The following is a 21,747-nucleotide window of genomic DNA, read 5'->3' on the forward strand; positions in this document are numbered from 1 at the left end:
CACCTCTGACCTGTATTTAACCAGGGTAATGATGATTTGGATTGTATTACTAATGTTTTCCACCTGCACACTGTTCCTAGCCTACACACAGATCCACAACTATCCATTCAGTATCTCTGCTCCTGGCAAGATGCAGGTGAGGTCCCTGAATATCTGGGCTACTCCAATATGATGAACAAAGTGGAGCTTTCCTGTCATTTAAAAATGTCTTTTAGCGTTTCAGCTTTTGCTGACTTTTTAATATGTGCATAATACATCATCTGCCAAGGAGAGGTGGGAGTTAGAGGGGTGTTGGAAACACCTGTCTTACATAAACTAATGAGGGTGACCTAGATACACTGAACAAAAATATAAACGCAACATGTAAAGTGTTGGTGCCATGTTTCATAATCCCAGAAATGTTCCGTAAGCACAACAATATTATTTATCTCAAATGTTGTGCACAAATTTGTTTACATCCCTGTTAGTGAGCATTTCTCCTTTGCCAAGATAATCCATTCACCTGATAGGTGTGGCATATCAAGAAGCTGATTAAATAGCATGATCATTACACAGGTCCACCTTGTGCTGGGGACAATAAAAGGCAACTAAAATGTGCAGTTCTGTCACACAACACAATGCCACGGATGTCTAAAATTTTAAGGGAACATGCAGTTGGCATGCAGACTTCTGGAATGTTCATTTCGCTACCATAAACTGCCTCCAACATCGTTTTAGAGAATTTGGCAGTATGTCCAACCGGCCTTACAACCGTAGACCATGTGTAACCATGCCAGCCCAGGACCACCACATCCGGCTTCTTCACATTGGACCTTTGATAAATCGTTTTTTGCTAAAAAGCTATTTTCCCATTTTAATGGAAATCGAAGGTACTTAATTGTTAACCAGAAATTATTTGATATTGATAAAAAACGGCTGCATTGGGCCTTTAATTAATATCCAGGCTGGCTTCTGAGATTTGTTGCGTGACTGCTTTGCAGACGGTCTGGAACGCGGCCGCCATACGCGCCTACGCAGTTTTGCGCTGTTAGTTTAGCAGCCCATAGGCGGCGTCACAGTGTCAAAATTACTGATGGCGGATGAAATAGACATAATGATTAATTATAACGTGGGATACGAAAAAATTGACCGGAAAAACAGCCGTTATCCTTTGGACACCTATTCCAATACTGTCGTGAGTTTTACCGCCACTTTTCCGGTTGTTTTCTTTTGCTCATCATCTGAAATGGAGACACTATTTACGTGACAGATCATGTTGATAAACATCAATGGTCATGTAGGCTATTACATCTTGTGGACATTTAAATCACTAGCTTGCATTATAACTAGTGAATTTCCAAATACTATGTGGCTGGAATTAAAATGCCCATACCGTTAGATGCCCTATAATATGCGCGCACTCTTTATTCCCAGGACCCCCCAATAGAGTGCTGTACCTCTGTTTTGTTCAGGTGGTTGCTCCCCTTCATTGGTCACATGGGGATCTGTACTTCTGCAGGCGTGATAAGAGACTTCGCTGGATCATACTTTGTGTCTGTGAGTATATGCAGATCTTGATTTATGACAGTAGGCCTACAGCTTTATGTGCATAAGCCTAATGTTATTATTGGACCATCTGTTTCGTGATAGTTCCTCAACATTTCCCATATTTCCTTTCAGGAAGATAATATGGCCTTTGGAAGACCAACGAAGTAAGTTGGCTTTGTTCGTTCAATGCTTGGAGCTAGGCCTGGCATATAGTGCTCAAAATTGACATGCAGGCATTGCAGTTATGTAGTAAGGTATTTGCAACATTGCTTGTCTCTTAACAGGTACTGGAAGCTTGATGTTGATAAGGTGCGTGGCACTGGCTCAGCTGCCTGGGACAAGGCTGTGCACGATGCATCAGAGGGGTACAAATTCAGGCCGGTATGAACATTGACAGTGTCATAATGAGACAGACAGGAGGGTCTAGTAGTGGAATTATATTTCCTTCCTAGGTTCTATTGAACATCTAAAAAAAAAAGGCCTATTGAACATCTTCAAAAAAGGCCTATTTAACACCATCAAAACGGTTTATTGAACACCTTCAACAAATACCTATTGAACGTTTTCAGGAAAGGCCTATTGTAAAGGGTAAAGGTATTTATATGTACATGTTTCGTACAATGATTGTAAAGGCCCATTGTAGCGATATTGACAAAAACACCTAGAGTTAGACCTGACTAGCCTTCTTCCTCTGTCTCTTGTAGCACAACCTCTGCTGTGATAACTGCCACTCCCACGTTGCCCTGGCCCTCAACCTCATGCGTTATGACAACAGAACGTCCTGGAACATGGTCAACCTATGCCTGCAGTCCCTTATCCATGGCAAGCATGTCAGGTGAGATACCATGCAATTATGCAATGAAGAGGTACTCTACTGTACGTAACAGAGTATGCTCATTCCTGTCCTAACCTAGGCACGAACACTGGACCTTCTATACAACAATACTTGGTCCTCTGTAGCTCAGCTGGTAGAGCACGGCACTTGTAACGCCAAGGTAGTGGGTTCGATCCCCGGGACCACCCCATACACAAAAAATGTATGCACGCATGACTGTAAGTCGCTTTGGATAAAAGCGTCTGCTAAATGGCATATTATTATTCTGACTGACCGATCCGTCTATGTGTATGTGCGTTTCCTCTGGATCATTTTTTTTAGTCATTTAGCAGACGCTCTTATCCAGAGCGACTTACAGTTAGTGAATACATATTTTTTTATACTGGCCCCCCGTGGGAATTGAACCCACAACCCTGGCGTGACTAACTGGTGTGGAAGGACTAGAATCAGACATGCTGATGAAATGGGCAGAAGCAAACTATTCAACACCTGTCTGCATTACAAAACAAAGCATCACCGAGTCTGAACAAGCACGCATGCACCCCTGCAGGAGAGACAGAGGAGATCCAGACACTGGGAAATATAGGCTGTGGAGAAACCCCCTCATTATTCTCCCCTGACCCACATAGGGAGCTGGCGTCACTGCTTTGTGCAGCCTCCACATTATCGTCCGAGGGCACCACGTCCTTAAACAGTGGGGCGCCATGTAATTAATCATTGCCAGATGTGGCCCCCTCATCACCACATCAACTCTCTGCTGGGGCTCTCACTACTGGATCAGGGGGGGACAGGGGTGGAGGAGAGGGTGGAGGACGGGGAGGGAGTGAGGGGGAGGGAGTTGGGTAAACCTCTGGGAGATAAGGGAGTTGGTCTGCCCTCAGTGCCCTGTGTAAATTACCCTGGCTTCGGGGAAATTTTACCCACTGCACGTCCTTACCGGTCCCTATGTACTGCCCTACAAAGGCAAAGGTAACCCTCAAGCATTTTATCGCCATAAACTAAGGACTGTTTCATCACGTAGAATGTTTATACCTAAAAACATTTTCTTGTCTTTGTGCAGAATCTACAATCTAAATGTGTTTATCCAACACTCTTGTTGTTTTTCTGTTTGACTTTGTATGGTCATTTATTTGACTTAGGGGTCATTGGTCAAATCAGTGGTCATTGTAGATATGCATATAAAATTACTTCCTAATAAGATAATAAATCAGTGCATTATCACTTATCTACCTACAACATATTTGGCTGGACAGCAAATAAACTTAAAAGCAATTTTTTTGCATAGTTACTGCTCTTTATATTGCAGAGCTGGTAACTGCAGTCAAAACATGGTGGAACAAAGCCAAAGTGCAGTAACTTCAGTTACTGCTGTTTTCTTGGGTTTTTACTTGGATTTTGTAGTTGCTGCAAATTTCAAACTCAAACTTTCTCTGAAACGGAACATAATTGAACCAGGTCACTTTGTCACAAGATAAAACTGATACTACAAAGCCTGATTTCAGTCTTAATTCAAATTTGACCAAAAATGTGTACTTACTGTGTTTTGCCTTTGTAGGGCAGTATAGATGACAAATGTCTTAGAGTATGTGTTTTTGAATGTGTTTTTGACCAACTGCTGAAATGTGAGGATTGAATGACTGCTGTTACCACTCCCACTGTGCTCTCTCTCTCTCCCACTGTCCTTCCCCAGCTGTGTGGCGTTCCTCAAGACCTGGCTGCCCTTCCTCATGCTGACTGGAGCCCTCGTCACCTTCATCCTAAATGCCCCAGCTAATACCAGCTCATCATTTTACTTTGTAATTGTTTACTGTATTTTATCAGACAGTATTCATTTTTCATGCAATAAGTTCTCTGAAGCAACATGCTTGGGAATGGTAATATACTGTACAGTAGTACATAATCATGACCACGCATTCGATAGAATTACAGAAATTGTGGGAAATAGGCTATACCATATAGGCTAGTAAAGTCAAATCAAATTGTATTTGTCATGCTTCGTAAACTGGTGTAGACTAACAGTGAGATGCTTCCCATCAATGAAGAGAGAAGGAAAATAGAGATATAATAGAAAAGTAATAATAAATACACAGAGTAACGCTAACCTTGCTATATATACATGGGGTACCAGTACCGAGTCGATGTGCAGGGGTACGAGGTAATTGAGGTAGATATGTACATATAACTAGGAATAAAGTGACTAGGCAACAGGATAGATCAACCGTAGCAGCAGCGTATGTGATGAGTCAAAAAAGTTAGTGCAAAAAGGGTCAATGCAGATAGTCCGGATAGTTATTTGGTTAACTATTTAACTAAACTATTTAACTGTCTTATGGCTTGGGGGTAGAAGCTGTTCAGGGTCCTGTTGGTTCCAGACTTGGTGCATCGGTACTGCTTGCCGTATGGTAGCAGAGAGAACAATCTATGACTTGGATGACTGGAGTCTTTAAACACCTGTTATTGAGGTCCTGGATGGCAGGGAGCTCGACCCAAGTGAGGGCAGCACGTAGCCTCGAGGTTAGAGCGTTGGGTTCGAATACCGGAGCCACAAGGTGAAAAACAAATCTGTCACTGTGCCTTTGAGCAAGGCACTTAACCCTAATTGCTCCAGGGGCTCTGTACAATGGTGACCCTGGCCGTGACCCCACTCCCTGCAGGTGTCTCAGGGGAGTTGGGATATGCAAAAAAAACAAAAACATCCATTACACACTTGTGTGTAACAGGACAAATATAAGCACCGCCCAAATTATTAAATGTACTGGGCCGTGCAGACAACCCTCTGTTTTTTGTTGTTATTTATTGGAAAGGCAATACTTATGTTTTTTGTTGTTATTTATTTGAAGAAATGGAAATTAATTTACATAATATGCATGGCCTACTTGTTCACTGTTTATAAACTGTTAAATCATATCACACAAAGACACCACAGAGGTCTACTGTACTGTGTACTGCGTGGATAGTAGAATATTATGCGTGTCTGTGCCTTTAAAAAACGTTCACTGTTATTCCTCTCCTTGATTCTGCGCTGGTATTTCAACTCAAGCCAACAATTCGCCGGTCCTGTTGCTCAGCAGATGAAACATCCGTCTCACTCTCACTCAATGCAGACACAAACCATTGGGCTACAAAGAAAGGCTAACACCTCATTATACCGTTATATCATCATTGATGTGCATGATACGGCGTAATGGGACTCACTATCACCTGCTCCTTCTGTATACTCTGGTATTTGTCAGTTTAGAACTTTTCTGTTGAGTTATGCATCATTTAGTGATACTTATGCTTTTTGGTGCGCTACTCTGTGCGCCCCGCCAGTGTTTGGAGTGCCCATCAGGCTGCCAATGCTTTGCTGACACGCGCACAGTGAAATGTGTTTCCAAGGACCTTCGCGCCATACCACAAGATATTCCAGGATACACAAAGAATGTGATCATCACAGGAAACAATATATTCAGAATTGGATCAGAGACATTTCAAGAACTGAAAAATGTCACCAACATCATTTTGAGCAACAATAGGTGAGTTAATATTCTCATTAAAGAGAATTGTGTTCTGAGGTGTCACAATTGGCCCAGCGTTGTCCGGGTTAGGGGAGGGTTTGGCCTGCTGGGATGTCCTTGTCCCATCGCGCTCTAGCGACTCCTTGTGGCGGGCCTGGCGCCTGCAAGCTGACTTCGGCCGCCAGTTGTATGGTGTTTCCTCCGACACACTCGTGCGGCTGGCTTCCGGGTTAAGCGAGCAGTGTGTCAAGAAGCAGTGCGGCTTGGCAGGGTCGTGTTTTGGAGGATGCATGGCTCTCGACCTTCGCCTCTCCCGAGTCCGTATGGGAGTTGCAGCGATGGGACAAGACTGTAACTACCAATTGGATATCACGGAATTGGGGAGAAAAAGGGGTAAAAAGTCAATATATATATATATATATATATATATATATATATATATATATATATATATTTTTTTTTTTATTAAAGAGAATTGTGTTCTTGCCATTGCAGAGATTCCACATTTTCAACCATTGAGACATATGCATGTGTATTTACTAGCCTATACATTAATGAATATTTTTTGAGTTATGATTCTAAACTACAACAAACTGATTATTCCATGAATGCCATCACACCAACTTATGAAATATTTAGAGACCCTATTTGAGCATAACAATCATTCAGCAAACATTACTTCCGAGTCCAATAAGTGGTTTGGGGACTGTAAACATGGTCCATCTGTCTTCCCAGGATCACAGAGGTTGCGTCCCACAGTTTCTCTACCCTTTCTTACCTGCACTCCCTGGACATGAGCTGCAACCATCTGGCTCTCATCCACCCTGAAGCACTCAACATCCCAGGGAGTCCTCTAAAGGAGCTCAACCTCAGCCGCTCCCTCTATAATTACACCTCCCTGACTGATCTCACCAACGCACTGCGCTGGGGAGGCCTAGGAGGGCTGCTCAGCCTAGACCTCTCCGGGAACCGCCTGGTCTTCCTACCCCCAGGGATGTTCTCCCACCTCCCCAGCCTGCAGCACCTCCTCCTGGGTAACAACTCCCTAGCATCGGTCTACAACGGCACCTTCATTGGCCTGCTCCGCCTGGAGCTGCTCGACCTGACCCACAACTCTTTCAGGGCGTTCCGAGGCGATGCTCTGGGGGAGCTGGAGAGGCTGGGGCAAGCCCCCCGCATCCTGCTGAGCCACAACCCCTATGTCTGCACATGTGAGATCCGAGACTTTGCCGTGTGGCTCAAGAGCTCCCAGGCTCAGGTGTGGGATGCAGAAGCCCTGACCTGCGCCTCACCCTGGGAGTTTCAGAACAGGCCCCTGCGGGGGCTCGGGGTCCAAGTTATCGGATGCCATGTCACTTCACCACCTCTGGTCGGAATCAGAGACGAGGTGGGCGACCTCTCCCTGCAGACCTCCTACGTCCTCCTGGGTCTGGTGCTGGGCTTTGTGGGCATTATCTTCCTCTTTGTGCTCTACCTCAACCGGCAAGGTATTAAAAAGTGGGTGGTGGAGAGGCGAGATGCCTGCCATGACGTGTTGGAGGGGTATCACCACCGCTATGAGATCGACACTGACCCACGCCGGGAATACCTTTCAAAAGACGTCAGAGTCAAAGAGAAGCCACCGACAAACGGTCGTTTTGGACAGGCTCCCTCAGATAACCGCTTATCACAGCTACCCACTGAAACCTGTTTAGTTCAGATCCCCTCAGACACACAGCTCAAACCAGGCTCCTTCTCGGTGGATTTGTGATTCCTCATTTCCTGGAATGGAACTGGACTGAGTGAACTTGCATTCAGGGTTGGGTAGGTTACTTTCTAAATGTAATCTGTTACAGTTACTAGTTACCTGTCCAAAACTGTAATCAGTAACGTAACTTTTGGATTACCCAAACTATAACTTTCCCCTTAAGAGGTATTAGAAGTAGACAAAAATGATCCATAGAACACATTTGGTGTGTCATGATAGTGGTCTCTGACTTGTGGTCAGACTCGCTCAGGTGGAAAAAACTTAAACCTGTGCTTTTATCAATGCTGAATTAAATGTCATTGAGAAAACAGCAAAAATCCTTTCTGAATTTGAAAGTAATCCAAGAAGTAATCTAGTTTTTCAAAAGCATCTGTAATCCGATTACAATTACAGTTTTTTTTTTGTAATCAGATTACATGTAATCAGTTTCTGCCCAACCCTGCTCACATTTGTTAGGGACATACCTGTATCATACATTTCTGTACACTATGTTGAATATAATTACATCACTTATGTAAGCATAAAACTGTAGAACAGTTCTACAGTTTATGCTCACATAAGTGATGTAATTATGCTATTTAATGGAGGGCCTATTTTAAGTGTGAACAGCCGGGCTCATTGTACCTGCATGTAGCCTTCATGCCTCTCTTACTGTGGCCACATTTTTACTGACTTGCATAGATTTAACCAAGTTGCTATATGTCTTTGGTGTTGTATGTATTATTATATTATACTTTGTGGGTCTTATTGACACATCTAGATGGAACCAAAGCAATATAGCATATCTGAAGGGTCTTGACTGCAAAACTAACCTTGAATGTCTACTCTTTTGAGAAGATTGAATGATTCCACACTGCACTAAGTCATCTTGTTGTCCTTAACTGACTTTGTAACCAGACGTGACAGGGCAAGAAAGAAAGGGCACATATTTTCAGAGTGCAGAAGTTATATGGTATTGAAGGGATGAAGCATGATATAGTGTGGTGTATAAACTCATGTGCATAAGTTACCAGTTGGATGTAAGATCATTTAAATTAAACAATTGTAAAACCCGTTTGTGCTGCTCAATAAAACAAATGTTCAAAATGTTAATCAAAATCACATTTGCTGTAAGTTTCCATTTAGTCTTAAATTAACTTTACAACTCTACAGGAAACTCTTGGAATTACACTGCTCCATTGCCCCCTTCTGTTACTATGTGCAGGGCTAGTGTGATTCTCCTGTTTAACGCAGATGGGGACAGGGGGATGATTAAGTGTGTCTGTAGGGGGAAAGTGGGACAAGATGAAGGATGCTGTCAGAGTTGCACCTGCTGGCTCTGCAGATAGTGGTGCATCTCTCTATCCTGTGTGTGAGTTTATTTGCAGGACTTTGTAACTAATGATCGCTATTGATCAAAGCAGCACTGCCAGTAGATGTTAATCTCCATCACAATGCTACTGGCTCTGGTGTGTGTGAGTTTATCTATTCAGTATGCATATTTGAGTGATCTTATTATATGATATAGCACTAAATGATGTCTGGTATGTTGTTGCAGTAATGTAAAGTGCAAATCGTTTTAAAGATTGATTGTCAAGTCCATATTTCAATTTGTCATTAAGTGGCATCTTCAGCTAAAAGTACATATGCTAAGTCACCCAAGGTAAGTGACGTATTGCACTGATACACTAGTGACACAGGCCTCAGTTGATGTCAAAATGATGGAGGTGTAAGGAGGAAGTGGTACGCACTGGCAGGATTTCTAAAACACCTGGAAACGCTGCCTATCATCAATAATCCCAGCAAGGTCTACATGCAATCTACTGAAGACAGTAAATGGGCTGGGATTCCCCGTGCACTGAGTAAGGTCAAAGCCAGTCCTCTAATTACATGCACTTGGTGCAGCAGAGGCCGCGCATTCCTCCCGGCTCACTCATTATTTGTTGAAAGAGAGGGGAACTCTGAAGTATGGGGCGTAACCTACAGAAAGTAATCACAAAAAAGGAGAGGAGGTAAAAGGTTTGTAAGCTCGAAGCAAACGACACCTGGAAGCGTTTCAATGGTTTTACGTGATTGATGAGCCCATGTTTTGCCCTATAATTTTTCAGCTACTGAAGGCGCATTGCACCTTTATTTTGATTGGAAACAGAAATCTATGATATAGACATTGAATGTGTTTAAATAGTTCCTTTTCACCCTTTTACCAAGGAATAAGATCACCTCACCACACCAACTACATTTGCCAGGCAGCTGTTTTACACCAGCAAGCTCCACTCACATCAGTCATTTCATGCAGTAAAGTGAAAAATATATAGAAGTTATGTCACTTTTAGGCTGAGGTATTGCTATTATTGTGTGACTGGGTCCTATAGGGGGTTTAGGCCAGGGTTTAAAAAATGTACTCTTCAGGGAACCAACCCATTTGGGTCACATCAGTCAAATGTGTGAGGGTGCCCTCTACTGGCATGAGCCTACTGTCTCTGTTAGAAATGACCATAGAAGTAGGTCACTCTAATTCTATGGTCATATCTAACAAAGGGATGACATGTTGCCTCCTGTGACACCATAGGCCACTGTATTGCAGTACCACAACAACCTAATTCCAAGAGTCCAATCAAACATAACGAGCATCACAAATTGCCTGAGGGAAGGTTGCGTTTGAATTTGAAGTTTGACTCTGAAATTAAGTTTGTCACAATTGATATCTGGGTGGGTGATTTTGCTTTACACACTGGACTTCCAGATATTGAGGCAGTTTGTGATAGATACCCTGATGCCCCCCTTGATCCCGAAACAATGGGCCAGCACCCCTCCTATCAACATAGACACACAGACAGTTCTGAGAAATCTCTACCAACACTGGACAATGACACAGGCCACCACCGGACACAGATCTCACCATACCATCAGAGATGCTAATACACCCAGGTTTGGAGCCATGTTTGGAGAACCTCTTACCCGACTAACTGAGCTCGGGAGTGGGGAGAGAGCAGGATCGAGCGGACCTGTCTTGAGGAGGAAGGTTGGAGAGGTCAATGGGAGTGCTGAAAGAAGGAAGGAGGCTGAAATGTGGTTATTTTGGGCCTCTCTGTTCCTCTCTGTTCATACGCTTGGGCAGAGCTTCTGTGTGTTGGGTGGTATAGGCCTGACCAGCTTCAGATGCCTTCTACAGGTACAGTGAAGGGCACTGGAGGTATGAGGAAGTCTTCGAAAGGCTATAAGATAGCACAATACTTTGGTAGCAACCCACTGGGGACACACTGGTTGAATCAACATTGTTTCCACGTCATTTCAATGAGATTATGTTGAACCAACATTGAATTGACGTCTGAGCCCAGTGGGAAGGCAACAAGATGAATGAAAAACTGCACTTTATATATAGCTTTGTTTTCTACCAAGACATAAGCCATGCGTTTTTCTTCCCTTCTTAAGATATTGGATGTGTCAGAGTTTGATGGACAGGAGAAGCAGAAGAGAGTTGAGTGGGAGTGGAAAGTCAAACCAGCATCAACCTCCCATTGCTCCACAAAGAAGAGGGGCTCTACAAAGAAGGGGAGGCACTCACCAACCTACTGATGATTGACAACCCTTAGATATTGAGGGTCAGCATTTCAAGACCTTTTATACTAGACAGTGTTTTATCCAGATTGCCAATATGGGGCATCATTCATTCTTATTTGACATTTTTGAATACAACTTTTGCTAATAAAATATACTTTTTGTTTGCATTAACTTGTGTGCTACATTTTTTAGGTTTTAAATTACTTATAAAAACTAAAATAGTTTGAGGCATTATGACTGGAATAGTTTAAGGAAAACCTCATTAATACAATGACTGAACCATCTATTTCCATATATATTCCTGAATTTATTTATTTATTTATGCGTTGCAATTTCTATTTATTGACTGGTATTTATTTCAAGTGACACTGGGCATTCCATATCTCTGATGCTACTTATATCAGTAGATCTCTGGTCAGATACTTTGTAAATTGCGCCGATGATAAAGATATCATATGGATACATATCCGCCTGGTGGCCGAGACATTGCGAAATGGCAGAAACGGATGTGGAGCTTGAATCCGAGGGCGGTGGAAAAAAGGATGAGTGGACTTTTGTCCAAAAGAATGAAAATGGGAGCAAAGTTGTTGTGGAAAATGTGTCTAGTGCTGCAGATACTCCATCGTATCTAATAGGAATGCATTTTGGGGGTGAACAAGGTATGTCCAACTTAGTGGATCAAAAATATAAACGCAACATGTAAAGTGGTTGGTCCCATGTTTCATGAGATGAAATAAAAGATCCCAGAAATGTTCCATATGCACAAAAAGCTTTGTTTACAGTGAAGGAAAAAAGTATTTGATCCCCTGCTGATTTTGTACATTTGCCCACTGACAAAGAAATTATCAGTCTATAATTGTAATGGTAGGTTTATTTGAACAGTGAGAGACAGAATAACAACAAAAAAATCCAGAAGAACGCATGTCAAAAATGTTATAAATTGATTTGCATTTTAATGAGGGAAATAAGTATTTGACCCCCTCTCAATCAGAAAGATTTCTGGCTCCCAGGTGTCTTTTATACAGGTAACGAGCTGAGATTAGGAGCACACTCTTAAAGGGAGTGCTCCTAATCTCAGTTTGTTACCTGTATAAAAGACACCTGTACACAGAAGCAATCAATCAATCAAATTCCAAACTCTCCACCATGGCCAAGACCAAAGAGCTCTCCAAGGATGTCAGGGACAAGATTGTAGACCTACACAAGGCTGGAATGGGCTACAAGACCATCGCCAAGCAGCTTGGTGAGAAGGTGACAACAGTTGGTGCGATTATTCGCAAATGGAAGAAACACAAAATAACTGTCAATCTCCCTCGGCCTGGGGCTCCATGCGAGATCTCACCTCGTCGAGTTGCAATGATCATGAGAACGGTGAGGAATCAGCCTAGAACTACACGGGAGTATCTTGTCAATGATCTCAAGGTAGCTGGGACCATAGTCACCAAGAAAACTATTGGTAACACACTACGCCGTGAATGACTGAAATCCTGCAGCACCTGCAAGGTCCCCCTGCTCAAGAAAGCACATATACATTGCTGTCTGAAGTTTGCCAATGAACATCTGAATGATTCAGAGGAGAACTGGGTGAAAGTGTTGTGGTCAGATGAGACCAAAATGGAGCTCTTTGGCATCAACTCAACTCGCCGTGTTTGGAGGAGGAGGAATACTGCCTATGACCCCAAGAACACCATCCCCACCGTCAAACATGGAGGTGGAAACATTATGCTTTGGGGGTGTTTTTCTGCTAAGGGGACAGGACAACTTCACCGCATCAAAGGGCCGATGGATGGGGCCATGTACCGTCAAATCTTGGGTGAGAACCTCCTAAACAATTGAAACCATTTCCCTGTTTGACCGCTAGGTGTTGTGGGTATTATGACTCATAATGTGGACTTCACCTCATTAGCGCAAAGACAGTACAGTATGAAGATAGGCTAAAACTGCTTCTCCAATATAAATCTCTGATCACACTTGTAGGCGACGTCATGGCAATGTTGGCTAGCTAAGCTCATGCATAGAGACACGTCATCCGGTCTAACGGTCATCTGGCACCGAACTATACAATATAAAGTAGTTTTTGACAAAAATCCAAACGTGTCAGTTTGCCACTTTCACGAGGTTGGAGTAATAACATGTCCAACTATTGCAAACATTGGCTCGAATCTAGGTTGTGCCATTAGATTGCAAGAAACTAAGGAATAATTTTTCACTTCTCTCATTAACTTCACAAATGGCCTGGTCTGTTTGGTCTGTTTCGCAGACGTTCCCGGTAGTCTGGCGATGTTGCACCTCTGGGTTTAGAAACTCTGTGACTAGAGTCATGGCAGCAAAACTAGCTGGAGCCTATCCACATTTAGACTTCCGGTTTTTGGATTTTGCTTTCAAAATAAAAGTCCACGGTAAAACGCTATGATACGAAATCAATATTTTTTGCAGCTTTGCATTGTGCATAATGTTAAAATTATAACTACATGGGGGAAAATCTAAACTAAAGAGAATTACTACTTTATATAAGATAAAGAAAACTATAAGGTGGAGCACTTTGAGAAATGGTTGGCGCTTAAGTAAATTATTGTCAAGAACATAATAACTGGTAAAAATAAATATATCATAATTTTGATTGTATGATTCTTGTTTATTTACTAGTGCTATTGTTGAAGAATGCAATTTTGAAATGTGATGTTTAAGAAACGTCACTGTATTTTTGTTGTATTGCACAAACAAATTGCACTGTACAGAAAAAACGATTGATTGGTCCATTGGCCACAATGCAAATCACTGTACATGAAATACATATTGGCTTATAGAGCAAAAACTATTCTAGGTGCCACAGTAAAAGCACTTTAGGGAATACTCAGCAGGGTCAGTAGAATCTATATATGGTGACATTTCATGAGCTCTGAATAATACGGAGTGTTACTGGACTTTTACTGTGGTCAAACAGCTTAAAGTGGATTGCCTGGACACTATACGGTACAAATATAGCACTGTACAGGAAAAATGATTGATTGTGTGACCATAAAACCAGGGTCCAGTCTACTCACTAGAGTCCCTAGAATACAAAACAGGTGAGTTGGAACAAAAAGCTAGGTCACAGGAAGCTATATGTTGACATTTGAACAGTGAGACGCATATCAGAACCATGGACAGCTACCCTTTTAGAACGTTATGTTGCCACTTTCAGCCAAATACGTGGCCCAAAAGCATATTAATGTGATTTCATATTTTAGTCATTGTAAGACCACACACTGGTAAAGAGAAAACATTACTACCTGTCTCGAATTAACTGGGGTGGAAAATACTCAGTTGGGGTTCTACTAACCAAATATGTTCTGTTTTTCAGGGGGCTGTGTTAAACAGCCTGCTGGTTATTACTCTGTATTTCTTGTAATGCCTATATTGAATCCTGCATGTTAAATTAATTCCAAAACAATACATGAATTGACTTTTTTTGTGTTGAATATCAGTTGGAAAAGCAAAACCCTTAACACTTTTTTTGTTGCTTACCCTAGTGTGAAATAAAACACCATTCCATTCATGACTTTCATGCACTCTTGCCTTGCACTAATGGTGGTGCCAAATACTGATTATTAGCAGGTGATTAGTTAAGACAACTGCTTCAAAGACTGCAACAATAATGGGCTGTCATACCTGTATAACTGTGACACATTTATACATTCAATTGCTAGTGACAACAAGGTGAGATTAAACAAAATGCAAAGTGTACAGACTTTTGAAGATAAAGAACTTGCTTCTGATTTTCATCCGGATGTAGCCAAGAATTCGTATGAGGAAGTGTCAGTGGAGCAGCTCAATCAAATCTCAGACACCCAAGATATTGTGAATGGATAGTACCACTTAGAGACGTTGTGGTAGAGGTTGTGGCAGAGGTTAATTAAATTAGGAAATTGTAAGCTCTATGGCAAAACATAATTAGATGAGCAGCATGTAACTGGAGAGGTTGACGTTCGAAATAAGCGAGGACACACTGAAATGTGTTTTGTCAGATGAGGCAAATTTTGTAGGGTTCAGGCATACAACTCCAGATAATGTTGTGTTTATATTGACTTGTGATGAATGGGAGAGGGTCCATTCGGAGAGAAGTGGTAGGTATTTCAAAACGTTCTCATGGGTAGGCCTATTTGCAGGAAAGATTCAAGAGTACAATCCTTACTGTGTAGTACATTTTCGATATCTTATATTTTTAGTCACTCAGAAAAGGATATCATTTTTTTTTTTTAGCTCCAGAGAGGGAGCAACTTGCATTGTCATTGCATAATACTGCTGCATATAAGGTGCACAAGGAATTAATAGCCAATGCCGACCTCCGCTGTTTGGCCGCTCAGAACAGAAGTGGTAGATACACCAGTGTTGAGAAAAATAACATCTAAACAATGCATTCTGGTGGAATCAAGTCATTACAATTACTGAAAGAAAAACTTAAGAATGAAACATCAGCACAAATAATATATTTGTACCGTATAGTGTCCAGGCAACCCATTTTAAAATGTTTGACTACAGTAAAAGTCCAGCAACACTCCATATTATTCAGTGCCCCATGAAATGACACCATATATAGATTATACAGACCCTACTGAGTATTCCCCACCCCACTTTTAAATTGGCACAAATAATCATTTTTTTCTCTATGAGCCCTTATGTAATGCATATATGGTGATTTGCATTGTGGCCAATGTAATTGGTGGAGTAAAAGGTCAGCAACACTCCATATTATACATAACACCTGTGCCCATGAAATTACACCATATATTGATTCTACCGACCCTACTAAGTATTCCCTACAAGACTTTTACTGCAACACCTAGAATAGTTTTTGCTCTATAAGCCAATATGTATTCCATTCAGGGGTATTCAACTCTTACCCTACGAGGTCCGGAGCCTGCTGGTTTTCTGTTCTACCTGATAATTAATTGCACCCACCTGTTGTGCCAGGTCTAAATCGGTCCCTGATTAGAGGGGAACAATAAAAACTAGCAGTGGCACTGGCTTCGAGGTCCAGAGTTGAGTTTGAAGGGCTTGAGTGATTCGCATTGTGGGCAATAGAATGGGTGGAGTAAAAGTCCAGTAACACTCCGTATTATTCAGAGCCCAATGAAATGACACCATATATAGATTCTACAGACCCTACTGAGTACTCTCTACATTATTTTTTACTGTGGCACCTAGAATAGTTTTTGCTCTATACACCAATAATATTTAATATACAGTGATTTGCATTGGGGGTATTTCTTTGACCTTGGAACATGTTTTAAAACCCACATGTATTGAACATGACACTTAAATATTAACAAATATGAATATTGTTCATGTTTTGACAATTATTTTTCATATATTATGATTAAATACAGGCTATTGACACTTTTCTACTATTAAGTGGGGGACTTTTATTTTGAACATTTCTGATGGTTACGTTTTACCTGTGGGTGGGTGTTGCAGAATTAGGATTTACCTGTAGCCGCAGGTAATAACCTACACGGGGAGACGAAGGAACATAACACTGTGGAATTTACCAGTAAGAGTTTAGTCATCAGTGGGTAGGGTCGGTAGCGAGCTATTTGTCTTGAAATCTGTATACTTTGTTGTGAAGAAAACACATTTGGAGAGTTGAGAAACCGATACACACAAACTCGACCCAAAGAAAACGTTTTCCGTACGGACTTCCGTAATTTTATCGGCGTCAAGAGTTACCAAAGGTAACCCAAGCGATTTATGCGGTAAATTAACTTCTCAAATGTTCACCGTATGAATAAGCTTATCCTAATTTCGAACAAGCTTGACTCTACCCCGACATAAAATGATCTTATAGGCGACATGTTATTTGTGTTTTCTGTAAATATTCTATAAACACTAATATTTAACAAACTTCCAAATGTCTTTATTACCCTACAAAGGTAGCCTACCTGATCAAAATAGGCCGAACGCACGCACGGAAAATGTATCCAAAACAAAGTCATTGTGACAATTCCACTTGAAAGTTATCAGAATTGGATTACATTTTCATATTGCATTCTCTCACATTGCATGATTGTTAAAACATCTATCTGCAAAGTAGCCTACAATAACAAACTATGGGATGTATCTCAAAATACAGTATTAGTTCAATGTTTGACGTCAATAGTCTACTTGTTGCAACAGGAAATGTTTCATGTGACTGTGACTGACAAAAGAGAGATGATTAGTAAGCATAATTACTGTGTTTAGATATGACTATTATAAAGTGTTCATATTCCATTGTTCCCATCACATTGAAAGGTCCCAGGCGCTTTGAGCCATGCCTGGCCACAGCACAGGGGCTCCCCAGAAGTCCCGCCACGACAAACAACACAGCGGACATAGCACCAGGGCTGACGGCTATAAGCAGGGCCGCACCATCTCTAGAGACAGTACCGCAAGCCAAGAGTCCTACAAGGACCCCCATGCCGACCACAACACAAGGGAACAGTACCATGGAGACCACTCCCGTCACTCTGAGGGCCAGCAAGGCCGCAGAGGAGCCCCCCCAACACGACACGTCAACGGGCGGGGGTCAGAGACACTGGGCTTCATCCCTGGCTCAGCAGACTCTCCCCAGAGCACAAATGCATGTGGCTCCTGTGCCTCTATGGGCTGGAGCGGCTGCAAGACTCTCCTCTGCTGTATCTTCACCTGTGGCTTACATGGCAGCCAGGATCCCTGTCTGCCTGTCAACAACGAGAGCTCCACGGACCACCCCAGCAAGGCCGATGCTGAGCAGCCCCACCCCCCTAACGGCATGTCCGTGTCCAACCCCACCTGCGGCATCCCTCTGGAGCCCAGCATCAGGCCTTCCAAGCAGCCCTCCAAGCTGCCTCCCAGTGACAGCTTCCGCTACAAGGACGTCCGCATCGGGGGCCAGACGGTGGTCTATCCCACCTCGTTGTCGGGCCCCAAACGGACGCGTACGGGCGGCAAGGGCGACAGCCAGCGTCCTGTCAGCAACACCAGCACCATCTACTCCCGGGAGGACCTGGATCTGGACGGCCTGAGCGACAGCGGCACGGACATCGACTCGCTCATCACTAAGAAACTTCTAGAGCTCTACGCGCTGCACCAGATCGACCAACTGGCCAAGTGCACATCTGACTCGTCGTTCTCAAGGAAGACCAATGAGATCAGCGAGCTGATCAGCAGCATTGCTCAGGACTACAACCTGGAGCAGCAGGAGGCAGAGTGCAGGCTGGTGCATGGTGTGATCCGCATCAGCACACGCAAAGCCAAGAAGAACAAAAACTCCAACTCCCAGGAGCCGGTGCACCAGCAGCCGCGAGCAAACGGGAGGAACGACAGAGGGACCCTCCTTCCTGACAGTGGCAATGAAACAATGACATACACATTTAACAGCAGTGAGAGTAAGAGAGGGTTACTACATTCATGTATACATTCAACATAACTAGTGCATTTCAGGTATTGAGGGTCTTGCTAGAATAAGGGTGACACAAAGTTTTGTCTTTCAATTTAAGTGAGAAAATCCAACAATGCATTTTATTCCTCATGACTTTCCCCTTTAACCACACACTTCCCCCCCTATTCTTGCTTCACATGTTTCTGTTGCATACCAAAATGATATAGTCAGTCACATCCCCATAGATGACTCTGCTGAAATGCTTTTGGTTCGCTAGTGTTCGTTGTCTCACCTCTTCGATATCATTGAGTCTCCATTTTCTATTCATTCATATACATCTATGTTTGAGTAACTCTACATTGTGTTTTTACCACAGTGGAGCCTGAGGTGAAAGTGTCGGAGCTGACACAGTCAGATGAACTAGCCAGGAAGATGAGGCACTACAGTGGAAGAAGTAAGTACTTCTGGACTTGAATTCACCAAGTCTCACAGTACGAGGGCTGATATAGGATCAGTTTAGTATTTTATATCGTAATGAATGAGATTATATGGTACCTGATCCTAGATCAGTACTCCTCTGAGATGCTTTTTCAAAACGTGCCCTAGTCTCTACTACTATATCAAGACCCTGTACTTCCCCATACCATATATGTTATACTGTATAAGATATATCTTGAATCTGAGCCAGCATCTATATACAGTATTGCCTTTACAGTATGGTGGGTTCTGTAGCATTTGTGTAGTTGTTCTACGCTGGAAATACTCTATCATATCTGATCCGATAAAACATGTTTTCCAAACAATAACACATTGTTTCCTTGTTGTGGCTCATGGAATGGTTACATTTACTTGTCCTGGGCAATGTTCATTTAGGCATCAAATGGAAGAAAACTGACGAACAGGGAAGGACTAGCTAGACTTTTTCTTTTAAAGGTTTTAAAACATTTCTAGCTGCGTGCCCTAATGAACACAACCCTGGGTTCTATGGGGCAGCAGAGGTAGTAGGCTTAACCTCTGGGCTGACTGACTGTTCCTGTAAGTCATGGTAGCTGAGGGGCTCTATGTTCAACGCAGCTGCAGGCGTTTTCTAACCGCTTCTCTGTTCTCCAGTGGCATACCATGCTTTGATGTGACTCCTGGAGAATAAAAGCCTTCGCATTCCTTCTTTTTCTGTGTGCTGTTTTCTCCTGGCTATTACTCCTCCTCCTCTGCCACCCTATACACCCCTTGCATCCCATCTCAGGTTCCCTATTTGCTCAGGGTAGGTGGTAGTGTGGGTGCATACCGCCCCCCTCCGGCAGTGTATCAGGTCACATTAAATACCTGCCACATAATGGTCGACGGTTTATTATGTAATAAGGGGAGTAACACCGATTACAGCTTTTTTTAGTTGTACAGTGGTGAGAATGGAAGGTGAAGGGGAGTCTTGTTACAGTGCCTTTTGAATGGAGGAACATTGGTGTTTTCACACTGTGGGAGTGTGCCAGGATATCAGAAGCAGCTGTCAGAATGTCATTTTCTATCTTTATTTCATAAAGGGCTGGTTTCCTGGACACAGATTAAACCTAGTCCTGGATCTAAAACTGCTCAATGGAGAATCTGTTGAAATGGCTTTTAAATCCAGGACTGGGATTAATCTGTGTCCAGGAAACCGGTCCATATGGTATAGTGTGGGTCAGTAATCAGTTATCATTTTAAAGTGGTGACTTCAAATATTGTTATACCTTGTAGTCTGTCTGCCTGTCATTCCAATACTGGCTGGTACATGTCTCTCTATTCTTGGCCTCCTAGCCTACTCCTCCAGCTCAGCTACAGCCTACTCTCCCAACCAGCATGACACAGAGACCGACTCGTCAGGGGCCCCACTGCTGCACGTCCTCTGAACGTCATGACAAGGTCAACACAACGTCCAGGGCACAACATTTATCAAGGGCCTCAACCGAACTGGGGCTGGCTGTTGTGTGATAGTGGGAAATGTTTGTTCATCAGCCTATTGTTCCTCCAACACTGTCATGCTTTCCTGTCATTCCTCCAACACTGTCATGCTTCCCTGGAACTGTAATAGAAGGACAGAGTGACAGAGAGGATCTTAAGTGTTGGACTATTGAAGCCATCTCCTCACTCTGGTGTGGAATCAGCATGTCCTTCCACACCATGGAACCATCTGTGAGTGGGACTCAGGCCTGCTTACAAGGGGGAAGGGAGAGATGGTGGCACCACTCTACGGGTGCCCAATTGGCACATATCTGAACATCGGAAAAACAAGGGATTATTATTATTTTTTTTACAGGGGAAGAAAACTATGGACTTTTATTGTGTATTTGCGTGCTATGTTGCAAGTTGTTTTTATACCAGTTATGTTGTTGCCTTGCCACTCCAAGCAGAGACACTAAAATCACTCCATGCCATTTTAACTCAGTCCTCAGTAAAGTGACTGACCATAATGCGTAACCGTCCCTGTTTTAGTGTGTGTGACTGTGTGTGCGTGCGTGACTGTGTGCGTGCGTGACTGTGTGTGACAGTGCGTTAGGGCAGGTTGACACCCTGCCATTTGGACCCAGTAGCAGGCTTAGCTTCATACTTTACATTCAGTGTCTAAAGGAGTTATTTTTTTACAAAACTTTTTTCCAAGTAAACTTTGCTTCTTGGTTTGTCTAAACATCTATTTTGGAAATGGGGCATTGGATCAATTAAAAAAAAAAAATAGTCAATGTATAGTTACATTTTTATCCAAATAAAAAAAGGAATGAATCCCCTTGCCTGTTTATGCCATCTTGCTACTGTTTAATAAACTGTTCTATAATTTATTTATATATATTATAGTTAACTTAAATCTAATAGAGTATGCTTATTGTTTCGGTATGCACATTGGACTGCATCCTAACTTGAGATCTGTTCATGAGATTTCCATTGACACCAATGCTTGACTTGAGTTAAACACAGATCTCAAGGATGGATTCAGTCCATTGAGTCTTGAGAATTACTCTGTTTATGCACAGATATGTATTATTGGGGAAGACTTGTGAGTTTGTGTATTTGATGTTGGGTTAGTCTCTAATTTGTCATTCGATCAGATGTATGTTAACGGTCAGCTATGCAGCAGAAGAAAGATCTAATGTAGGCTACTACATTTCTAAGAAGCCTGTACTGGTATTTTATTGTCAAGATTTCACTCTTTCCTTCCCATGTAATGTGTTAACGGGCATCGCTGTATATTCTT

At 42.5% G+C, this 21,747-nt stretch overlaps 2 protein-coding genes and 1 pseudogene across 6 annotated transcripts; all 3 read left to right on the forward strand.

Annotated features, from left to right (window-relative positions):
- Positions 1–1,072: 1,072 nt before the first annotated feature.
- LOC311118186 (transmembrane protein 222-like) lies at positions 1,073–4,856 on the forward strand (annotated as a pseudogene). The gene is made up of 7 exons: positions 1,073–1,174; positions 1,452–1,536; positions 1,660–1,691; positions 1,812–1,908; positions 2,232–2,362; positions 4,053–4,158; positions 4,839–4,856. The product of its transcript is annotated as a transmembrane protein 222-like (transcript).
- A 761-nt stretch (positions 4,857–5,617) lies between these two features.
- LOC311114546 (trophoblast glycoprotein-like) lies at positions 5,618–7,609 on the forward strand (the record flags this gene model as incomplete). Its single annotated transcript, XM_084157206.1, has 2 exons — positions 5,618–5,877; positions 6,595–7,609. 2 exons carry the CDS (start codon positions 5,618–5,620, stop codon positions 7,607–7,609), a joined length of 1,275 nt encoding a protein of 424 aa, XP_084013332.1.
- Positions 7,610–16,596: 8,987 nt separating this feature from the next.
- On the forward strand, positions 16,597–21,298 carry LOC311115922 (keratinocyte differentiation factor 1-like). Of its 4 annotated transcripts, none has more exons than XM_084157357.1 (4): positions 16,597–16,679; positions 17,420–18,534; positions 18,904–18,981; positions 20,319–21,292. In XM_084157357.1, exons 2-4 carry the CDS (start codon positions 17,439–17,441, stop codon positions 20,408–20,410), a joined length of 1,266 nt encoding a protein of 421 aa, XP_084013483.1. In that variant the 5' UTR covers positions 16,597–16,679; positions 17,420–17,438; the 3' UTR covers positions 20,411–21,292. The 4 variants fall into 4 exon arrangements, with proteins under 4 accessions (XP_084013483.1, XP_084013484.1, XP_084013482.1 ...); XM_084157358.1 differs by having other exon boundaries at positions 16,597–16,628; XM_084157356.1 differs by having other exon boundaries at positions 16,600–16,881; positions 20,319–21,298.
- The last annotated feature ends 449 nt before the right edge of the window (positions 21,299–21,747 follow it).

Source organism: Coregonus lavaretus, assembly GCF_964263955.1.
Source record: "Coregonus lavaretus genome assembly, chromosome: 3".
Classification (NCBI taxonomy): Eukaryota; Metazoa; Chordata; class Actinopteri; order Salmoniformes; family Salmonidae; genus Coregonus; species Coregonus lavaretus.

Coding starts and splice junctions, on each gene's coding strand:
- LOC311115922 (XM_084157357.1), top strand. CDS start 17,439: ATGCCTGGCCACAGCACAGGGGCTCCCCAGAAGTCCCGCCACGACAAA. Junction 18,535..18,903: donor CACATTTAACAGCAGTGAGA/GTAAGAGAGGGT, acceptor TTTTTACCACAG/TGGAGCCTGAGGTGAAAGTG. Junction 18,982..20,318: donor GAGGCACTACAGTGGAAGAA/GTAAGTACTTCT, acceptor TTGGCCTCCTAG/CCTACTCCTCCAGCTCAGCT.